Here is a 10,222-nt window from a genome sequence, read left to right on the forward strand (position 1 = left end):
ACACACTAATTTGATGGTGCCAGTAATGCATGTTACCTCAACAACTAGCAAAATTGTTTAATCGTTGTCGCACAACTGCGCAAGATGTGATAAAGAATGTTTGGCATCGGTCCAGGTAGGGTTTATTAACTGTGGCAAGCAGTTTGTGCGACGACAATCGACCGATCAAGGAGTTTTTTCATTCATGGTACTTTTCACGAGGCATTCTTTCTTTTTTTACGTTCTCGCAAGGCTAACACAGTCCACTTTAAGCAACGATAAAGAAACAGCACGGCTGACCAAAATGCGCAATTGGAAACTAAAACAAGGCGACAGGCACCCTCTGCAAGGACAACGCGATGAGACTGATATCGCAGTTATTATCCGGGGATTTTTATCGTTCGACCCACCTCTGGCCACAGACGGGCACGAGTTCAGAAGTTCGCTCGACACTAAAGTAGCGGCCGCCTTCCACATAGCCGCCTAGACACGACGTTTCCTTGGTGGCGTTTGTTTTAAATGGAACATAATCGGGGGCGGAACGTAGCCCATATTTTACCGACGAAGCGCGACGCTGATAAGACACCACAGCGCGTACCGGAACGGGACAACAGCACAACCGGAACTGCTGGTTAGCGAAGGCGTTACAGCGCTGCCAAAGAATAAAACAGGCTCGGCCAATTTAGCTTCAAATACGCAACGTTTAGGCGGCGAGGGTGTCACCGATGATGTCATTCGTCAGCTGTTGCCTTCCCGCCCGCCGCAGGGCAAGAAACAAGAGCGACTCGAGCCGCGGGTTGTAGGAAGACTGTTGCGACAGCACGGAAAACTGGCACCGATAAGATTACGGCGGCGTAAAAGGCAGACAAAAGCTGCTCACGCGCAAGGCCGGTTTTTTTAGCGTCTACCGGGAGAAAGAAAAACCTCGCGGAGACTCACCTGCTGGGTTCGGAATCTGCTTCCGTAGTACCTGTCGGGATAAGAGGAGTTCCTCAGGCAAGCAGCAGCAGGCGAGATGTCGGGTCGGTGTCTCGATTTTTTTTCAACCAAAGGGTGCTCCGCTGCATTATACGAGACGCAGAGTCAAGCGCGCTCTCGACCTAGCACGGAAGAGTCACAGACCCGCGGGCCACTTCGCCAGCGAACCCCGAGATATGTTTTCCTCTTAACGAATCTTTGGCAGCGATGACAGCTTTCTCACCACAAGTTCACAAACACATCTTTTGTTTCTTCTAGTTACCGAGTTCCGAATACAGAGTCGGCCGACGATGCGTTGGGAGAAGTCCTCTCGGGCGACAGAAAACACACCGCCAAGCTTCTCTCTTCTGACACTTCCTTGGCGCAGTTTCTTTTTCTATTTGTAGTTTAGGCCTACAAACTAGCCGTTCATACTCGAACGAACGAAGAAAACGAAGAAACGTGCGCAATCGAAAAAGCAGTTCACAAACACTAACGCACGCACTGAGCAGCCGTGTTGCTGGTCGTTCCTCGGGAGAGAAGGGGGTGTCCGTTTCTGATCACCACGCTCTTTGAAACGACGCCGATGCCGCCTCCCGAATTTCGATGCCGCAGCTAAAGAAGAACGTGAAGGCAGAATATTAGTCAATTAGCAGGGTTAACGGGCACGGGCCTACGGCGATTCAGCATGCGAGGAGCGTGACTTCATTGGTGCCTTGCATCTGAACAGCGGCGGCGGTTGCCTTTAACACCTGCTCACGAGGTTTAGGGGTCTTAATAGCGTTTACAGACGTAGGACGCCGACAGCAGGCCTCTGATGGGACAAGCAGTTTGGCGAGCGGTGTAGGCACGCTGTAGGCGACGTATTAACCGTCCGCCCGCGGCCGAACATCATGTCAGGTGCTGGCGTTGGAAGCGGAGCACCACAGCACGGTCCAAGATGGCAGCCAGCAGCGAATGTCGCTCGCACAATGTTTCCGGCACAGAATAGGTTCACGAGAACACGAAAAATTATGACGGGAGCAAATCCTTTTCTTTAACTATTGTCTCTATTATACTAGCCTCAACCAGCCTCGCGGTTAAAATGCGCGTACGGTGAGCAGCTTGGCATACGCCGAAAAAAAAAAAGGGCGGGCAAACTGTTCTTGATGCGCATCAAACTTTTCGGGGCGCGCATTAGGTCGTGGTTGTTGAATAGGTTGTGTTGTTGCATATCTGTCAATAAAAATACATTAAAAGCATGTAAGAAATTCAACGCATTCGGACGCACAAAAGGGTGCGTCCGTTCTGCATCAGCAGAAAATAAATGGGGATTTATCACCGCTATCCCCGACCATTACCTTTCGTACTGCGTGCTTACACATGCCAAATCACTGAAACCGTACGAGTTTTGCGTGTGGAAAATAAACAGTGGTCATCCTAGACCGTTACTTCAGGTATGTACTACGGTACCACTCGCGGTACCACCACCGAACACCTACAGCTACATCCCATCCCGCTTGGAACCACTCGGCAGCCACTGTTATTTTTGTAAACTGTGGGGGCAAGAATAACGTAAAAGAGCTTGTAAGGTTAGAACCTTCAAACCAGGCTAACATTTTTATGAATGAATAATGGCTTTTCTTTTTTTTATTCCAATGTTGCAGCCGAACGGTTGTTGCCAAGTCGTTGTGCAACCATAGAAATGCAACCCTATAGGTGCAACCGAAAGTTGTCCGTACTCTTCGGCTTTGTGCTGTAGTGATAGTGTAATCATTTGGGCACGGCAAGAGTTGAAGGAGCTTGTTCATGTGAGTCACATATCGCGTGAAATACATTGTGGTATTCTGCGCAAAACCGAGACAGTGTCACGACGCAAGATTTGTTTCATGTGAACGTTCTGGGACATCTCTTCAAGTCGAGCGGAAACCCGTGGTGAAAAGTCCTTCCTAGACGGTGGGCATTGCCTGCGTTGCTCGGCTTCCTTGACAGCAGTAAAATTTCACGGTATTGTACACTAGTACTTTAGTTTCAGTGGCATGGCTAGTTTGCGATCTAATAGTGCCAATAGCTTGAGCAGTTTTCGTCAGGCTGCAGCTGTACGGTGGGGCGGTTGTGGTTTACGGAGCTAGAAGCCGACAGTACGCAGGTTTCGTATTGCGAGAGTTTTCGGCGCTGGATGTGCAGCCGAGATTTAATTTATAAATGTAAATGCAAGGCCAGGAGCGCTGATCAACGCTGCCTTGCATGGTAGTGCAGGTTAATGCAGCTGTGTTTATCTTGCCGTGAAACGATTGTCACCATGACTCTCCAGATCAGCATGCATGATATGAACTTGAATGCTACGATTTTGCAGTTTTAAGGAAGAAACATGGAGTGGCTGTTCGGTCGCAAGAAGTCTCCGGAGGAGATGCTTCGGCAGAACCAGCGGGCGCTCAACAAAGCAATGCGCGACTTGGACAGAGAGCGCGCAAAAATGGAACAACAGGAGAAGAAGATCATCATGGACATCAAAAAGATGGCCAAGGACAATCAGATGGTGGGCAAAGTTTGAAAAGTCTTAAATATAAAAAGGAGGAAGAGTATCATTACCTTGTACGTGTTGATCGATCATTACACCGCATGTTTCAGCAGCAGCTGTAGGTACCTCACCTCATCAGCCGCACTACAGTTCTTGCAATGTTTCACTTTGTGATGCTCAGTGTGAATGGATAAGAATAGCTATTACTGCAGTGAATGTGCTTTGAACACTAGTGGTTGTGCAGGCCACAAAGGAACAGTGCCTTACCTGTGCTCGTCTGCGTCAATTATTTCTCTCTTTCTGTCTCGTCCAAGCCACACTGAACCATCATCCATGAGTGTCATGTGCCAAAAAGCCTGGCAACACGTTGTATTAAGATTAAGCCGTTTGACCCATTTCTTGGGCTGATGCTGAACTGATGCATACAGTGCAACCAAATGAAGGAAATGATGTCTCGTAGGCGATTAGTAAATTACCCTTCTAAAATACCAAAAAAGTAACTTTTACTGTGGGAAGAGGCTTAATAAAAACTTGACAGACACAAAAGTGAAGGAAGGTTGACAATGACTTCTTCAAGTCCCCACACCAACTCACTGTGACAAGCATGGATTTTGATAGGGTCTGCTTGAGCTTACTTATTTGGAGGCACGTGGAGTTGAATGCTTTTACGAGCGTTGAGATGCCCCACTATGCTGGCTTGCCTTTTGTGGCTATCGAATGTCGTAAACTGCCACAAGTCTATGCCAATTGTTTCAATCAAGAACCTAAATTGAAGCTGCTTTGAGCAATAGGCAGTGTTCTATTTCAGCACTAACAATATGTTGCGAGTTGTGTGCCTGGACAATGTACAACAAGCAGTTAACTTCCTTGGTTTCAACGTACATGGTAAAGTCAAGGAACCTGATTGCGCAAGTGTAAGCTTCGTCTATGAAACTGGTAGCAATGTAGCAAGCCATGGTAGCAATGTTCAATTGAAAGTTTCTTTCGTGCAGGATGCAGTGAAAATCATGGCACGGGACTTGGTCCGGACACGACGCCAAGTGAAGAAGTTCATCCTGATGCGGGCTAACATCCAGGCGGTTTCACTAAAGATCCAGACTCTTCGCTCGCAAAACGCTATGGCTCAGGCTATGCGAGGTGTCACGCGTGCCATGCAAAACATGAACAGACAGGTCAGTGTGTAGACACCTTGTGTAAGTCAAGTCAGTCACATAACTTTTTGGTTGCGCAATTTGGTGAAAAAGTAATGCATTGTATAACTATACCCAGTGGCTTGAGTTCATTGTATGCCAACTTAAGTAATTTACAGTTGTAGTTATGCAGCAGTTGTTTAGGCTAGTTGGTTTCTGTATGTAAGTGTACTGCATTGAGTAGTTGCAAGAGCAGAGAGACACTGAAAGATGGGGCATGTATTCCACTTGTCCTTTCCTTCGTGTTTGTCTGCTCTTGCGTAAGATAGTTACTGGGTGGTTATGGTTGTTTCTGGCCAGCCTTGAAAACTTGCGCTGTCGAGACCCGGTGCAAGCCTGAAGCACCACTGTGTTAAGAGGAAGTGTCGTAAATACAGGCAACTGGTGATTCTGATGTCACAGCTGCAGATTCTTATATTATAGTGTGGTTCAGTTTTATTTGACAGGAAGTTCAGCACTTGATCCTTGTTACCCAAGTTACCTCATTTGTTTTCCTACCTATATCATTGTGAAATGGCAATGCTTGGAGCGCTCTGTTTAGTGGAATTTTTAGCTCCGAATCTCCTAAATATGTTGGAATGAAGAAATCGTTTTTCTTGGCAACCACTAGACTCAATATGATGAAGTTTCTTGCATTTAAAAAAAAAGGCTGAAATATAGTGACTGATGGAAGCAGATGTTCCATTTGGGCCGTCAATATTAAAAAATAAAAATTGTTGAAAATTGCCAAAATTCGACAAAACACTACTATCTAGTTTACAACTCTGAACTCTGTAACTCAACAATGAAAAATTATATCACATTTCTCTAAGTTGCACCTAATGTATCTAAAGAGGACAGAATCGAATTATTATACACCCCTCTTAAATATGCCTCTAACATTTGTCTAGGACTTTTGCAGAATGTTTGTAGACATAGTAACAAATTCACGTAAACGGTAAATTTATATATATATAATTTTTCCTCTTTAGATGCTTTAATGGATACAGATTACAGAACTGTGATATCTACTGTTGGCACAGAGTTACAGATTTGAAAAGTTCATGCTTCTATATATTTTTTTTAACTTGCTGATTTTCGTCAACGTCCGGTCCTACATGAAGATTGTGCTTCCTACGGTCAATTTAGCTTTCTCTCTAAGTACAAGAAGTTTCATTCAAACCAGTCCTGAGGTTGTCTCATAAAAGCATTGCTGCATTTTACATGTACTATTTGAATAGGCCGCGTCGGAGGCCCTGAGCTAAAGCTTCCTCTTAAAGCTCTACCATTACTATGAAGAGTCGTGCTTGTGATCGACCATAGAAATGCAACTTGAGCACATTAACACTGCTTTGTTCATTTCTCTTTTGCCTGTAAATAAAGGTCATTCTATTGCTGAACATATCTGTCCAAGCATATCTTTCCCAAGCTGAGATTAGCTTTTTGCAGAAAATTGGCCTTATGACAAAAAATGTGACTGGCATGACTGGTGGAATATCTGGCTTTTGTTGCATTTTGGCCCGTCCTGTGGCGTTGCGATCATTGTGACCGATGTGACCAATGGAAAATGTTGTGACCTTTGTCATATTCCTCTGTGCGTGCAGCTGAACCTGCCTCAGATACAGAAGATAATGCAGGAGTTCGAGAAGCAGTCCGAAATCATGGACATGAAGGAGGAGATGATGAACGATGCCATCGATGACGCGATGGGTGACGATGAGGACGAGGAGGAGAGGTCAGTGATTGGTCATACTTTTCTTTCTTGCGCTGTGTGGTACTGTCCGAGCAGCGCTTTGTAACCAATTCAAATAGTCTGTTATCGCAAACGTAGGCAGTCAGCTCGCAGCGCAAGCTGTGAAGGAACGCTAAAGGAAAATGCTAATTCAGTTTAGACTGCTGGAGTAGTCCTTTGAAACTCTATGTGCCTTACTTTGGTGAGAATGTTTAAATATAAGTGCGAGAAATGTAGACTAAATGTTTGTTCTTTAAAACCAAGGTCCTAATATTCTAAGATACAGTTGTGCGTCTCTGCTGATCTGGCTATCAGTAACATTCTGTATTCCTCCTGGGATAGCCATCCCCCCACTCTCGGTTTCTTGGCAGGGAAGATAGACCATCTCGATAAGCTGGATGCATCATTTTGCATTCTTTTCTTGTTGTTTTTTTCTAGCGATGCCATCGTGAATGAAGTTTTGGACGAACTGGGTCTCCAGCTCTCCGAGAAACTGACGGACCTCCCAGAAGCCGGTGGCACGCTTAGTGCGGGGGCACAAAAGGGCAAGGCAGCTGCAGCCCCAGCTGCTGTCAGTGACGCAGATGCTGACCTCCAAGCTCGACTCGAAAATCTGCGAAGAGAATAGACATTCCCCGCTTTCCCAGAGGGGATTGTGTGAAGCGCCTTTTTTTAAGTCCTTGTAAAGAAATATGTTTGTTTGCTGAGGATGCTGTTGTAATCTTTGAAAAAAAAAAAAATACAACCGTACTTTGAGCCTAATGCCCCTGGTGAAGGACGCACACAAAGCTCGGCAGTGCTTGCTTGTATAATTCTTGGTTAACATGGTTAGCTGATGCACAAGGGGTGAAGCCTAGAATGAGAACCAACGGCGGAATGGTACTAGCGCTTACATAAAGCACACTTTAGTTCTGTGAGTTATATCGATTATCGTAAGTTGAAAGCCACGTTGAGAACATTTTGACCCTCGGCTTTTTACAAGTGATGCACTGTAGCACAAATGTTCTTTAGAAGTAGTTCCTCAGTTGAATTTTATCAGTTACTTACGACGTCAACTGATTGAACTGGTAATGGAATTATTCCTGTTTCACGTAAACAGCAATAAAAACCAGATTAGGGGCATGCTTTTAGAATTATTGTGGTACAAGCCAGCCATATTGAAATTAAGAAGGCAATTATTTTTTTGCTGCCATTTCATGGCCACTGATGGATTCACTAGCTTTCCCAAATGAATTGTGCTAGTTGCATTTGGCTGCAAGTTGACTCGTGCTCAGATTTATGTTGCAATGCTAAAGCACTGCCTCGACGCATAATGAAGTAACTTGTGATAAGTCGTGTTGAGCTGCTGTGGGTTGTTTTCAATATTGGAAGAAGTGCAAATGCCTTAGTGGGCTCTTTAATGGACAGCAAAGATGTTAATGCAACGTATCCTCTGCAGTTGCGTTGCGATTGCTTGCGCATTTGCTGTAATATATAATAAAACCACTTTATTGAAATGTAGCATAAAGATCATTTCTTTTATTGAAGCGAATATTTCTTTTCAAGCCCTCCCATACTTTCCTGACCATGGCTGCTGGCTGGATGGGTGCTCCTGCCATCTTGCCGAGTAGCTACCACATAAGACAAGGACTTCCATCTTTGCTAGTCTTATAGGTGTACAGAGTGCCGGCCTTGTTTTCTGCGGAATCACTCGGTGATAAATTATACCATAAGTTACGCCAAAATATTCTCATTGCACCAAATATAGATCATCAAGGGCACAATTACTTTAATAAAGCAAGCCACCGAGCATGACTAATTAATAGTGTTATTAGTAGTAGTATTAATAAAGCCTACCACTTTCTTATCCATTAAGCCACAGTCGCAAGTATACCATGTATACCTCTATCGTAACGCCAACTACCTCTTTGAGATGATCGCCTCGTGTTGATTTCCATGCTAAAGCACCCACAGAGGACCAAGAAGCAGGTGGCACATTTAAAATAAATTAAAAGAAGATGCAAGGCAATGCAAGTTGTCAAATTGTGTAGCATGGTTGTACGCTTGCCAGTCTCCTTTGCGCCAGAGACTTGAACATGAAATGGGCAAATTCATTATTCACTTAGATCCATTTGGTTCACGTAAATCTCAAGATGTGCGTTGGATCTGCACAATATTTTTTAACCTTGAAGGGTGTGGATTCTTGTACTGCAAACAAGGCAGTCTTTGAAAACAATTCATTATTAATACAGTAGACTTCCGTTAACACGATTCCGGTTGATTCGATCCCGGCCGAAACTTTCGTTATTTCGATCCTTTGAACTTGACCGGACAGCACGCACATGCCTGAACCCTATGGTGACCCCAACTGCAACACCTTTAGTGTCGGAAATTGTCTCAGTGGGGCTTAGTGGGCAGCGAATGCCTTGAATACCCGTCATCTTTCAACGAAAACTCCCATTTTCAGCTTGCCCTAGAAACATTTTCCAGCAATATCGATAGCTCAAAGTGTCTGATTCCGGCATTTGCACGATTCTAATGCACAGATTCACCCCCTCCCCTTCTGCTAAAATTGGAGCGAAAATTGTGTGGTGCAATAGATTATGCAAGCGAAACCGCATTCATACGCTTCACTGCGTGACACGACTATACTGAGGGGAAGCTGGCTTTAAAGAACTATGCGGCGAAGCTGATTTTAGGAAACGAGCTGCCATTGCACAACCCTTGCTCATTTTCCTTACTAAAAATCGGGCACGTGTTAGATTTATACTTTGTTTAGGAGCTTTAATGTCATGTCTACATTAATTTTTTACTTTAGATACATGGAAAGTTGGCGCGCATTTGGTTCAGAGGCCTGTTAGAATCGAGCAAATATATAGTACCCAAAGAACTGGCCGTGTGTTTTGTAGTCTTCTTTTTTCTGCATCTTGCTTAATTCGACTTGCCAGATAATTCAATCACTTCGTAGGTGTCGTCAGGGTCGATATAACAGAAGTTGACCGTATACTATTAGCTGGCCTAGTCGTACTGCATCCGCCTTGTATGCAATAGGTACTAGGTTCGAATCCAGGTGTCGCCGGAAATCCTCCAGTTTTTCTAATGGGTTGAGATGTTCCCTGGCTTGGTGTTCATGGGAATTTCCCATTTGAAAGAAGGCCATATAGAAACGTGGTCTTTGGACGCCTGCCTTGGTGTAGAGCATTGGCTGCGGCAGCTAGAATATATATATATATATTTAAAGCCACTGGGTACTTACTGGTACAAGCGCGCTCCCGGCCAGGCGCTTATTGGACCCATGGCAATTTTCCATGCGGCGTCCCAAAGCGCTTTATTGCATAATAGGGACTTTTAGCTTGTCCGCTATTCCAGCAAACGGGGGTTGTTTGGGCGGATTGCCGGATAAGCCGGGGCGTAAACTTTAGCGGCCATAGCGGTGAAGCCGCCTGGTGGCATAGAGCTCAGCCAGACACTGCTAAAATTGCAGTAACCTAGTGTAATCTGATTCACTGCTGGTGCACATTTATGGCAGCGGTGTAATTGTGAACATGATTACGCCACTGTCGAAAATTTACGCCAGCAGCTAAGCAGAACATAGTAATTGGCTCTGTTTGTGAGGTTCAGCTTTGCGCCACCAGCTGGCACCACCAATCTGGCCGCTCACATTTGCGCCCCCGCTCATCTGCCAAACCGCCCGCGCTTGCCGGAATACTGGACGCACCAAAATTCGCCGTAAGAGAACTGGAATGGTGTTTAATTCATTTTTTTCATATGCCAGCGCCACCATGCGTGCACTTTTGGGGCTTCCTCAACCACGCCATGGGCACCACGTTGCACCTCATAGTGAATGTACATTAAAAACAACCCATTCCTAAAGCGCTGCCTTTACAACCACTCAAACTTGCTAGA

General features: G+C 45.0%; 2 protein-coding genes across 7 annotated transcripts in view; one reads left to right on the top strand and one right to left on the bottom strand.

Moving 5' to 3' along the window:
• The window catches only part of fmt (phosphatase 6 regulatory subunit 1-like protein fmt), a 67,168-nt gene extending 65,024 nt beyond the window's left edge, over positions 1-2,144 (bottom strand). For 2 of the 3 annotated variants that reach the window (XM_055077773.2, XM_055077772.2), the window contains exon 1: positions 390-768. In XM_055077773.2, the coding sequence (XP_054933748.1) occupies positions 390-456 (67 nt within the window). In that variant the 5' untranslated portion in view covers positions 457-768. Of the gene's footprint in view, positions 1-389; positions 769-918 lie in introns of those variants that run through there. The other variant, XM_055077774.2, reaches the window with a different exon arrangement.
• A 204-nt stretch (positions 2,145-2,348) lies between these two features.
• Vps2 (vacuolar protein sorting 2) lies at positions 2,349-7,863 on the top strand. 4 transcript variants are annotated; one of them, XM_072284983.1, is made up of 6 exons: positions 2,594-2,726; positions 2,834-2,871; positions 3,272-3,454; positions 4,429-4,608; positions 6,210-6,340; positions 6,776-7,863. In XM_072284983.1, the coding sequence occupies exons 3-6, from the start codon at positions 3,287-3,289 to the stop codon at positions 6,963-6,965; spliced, it is 669 nt and encodes a 222-aa protein (XP_072141084.1). In that variant the 5' UTR covers positions 2,594-2,726; positions 2,834-2,871; positions 3,272-3,286; the 3' UTR covers positions 6,966-7,863. The 4 variants fall into 4 exon arrangements, with proteins under 4 accessions (XP_054933754.1, XP_072141084.1, XP_054933752.1 ...); XM_055077779.2 differs by lacking the exons at positions 2,594-2,726; positions 2,834-2,871 and adding an exon at positions 2,349-2,372; XM_055077777.2 differs by having other exon boundaries at positions 2,594-2,922.
• The last annotated feature ends 2,359 nt before the right edge of the window (positions 7,864-10,222 follow it).

Source organism: Dermacentor andersoni, chromosome 10 (assembly GCF_023375885.2).
Source record: "Dermacentor andersoni chromosome 10, qqDerAnde1_hic_scaffold, whole genome shotgun sequence".
Lineage (NCBI taxonomy): Eukaryota > Metazoa > Arthropoda > Arachnida > Ixodida > Ixodidae > Dermacentor > Dermacentor andersoni.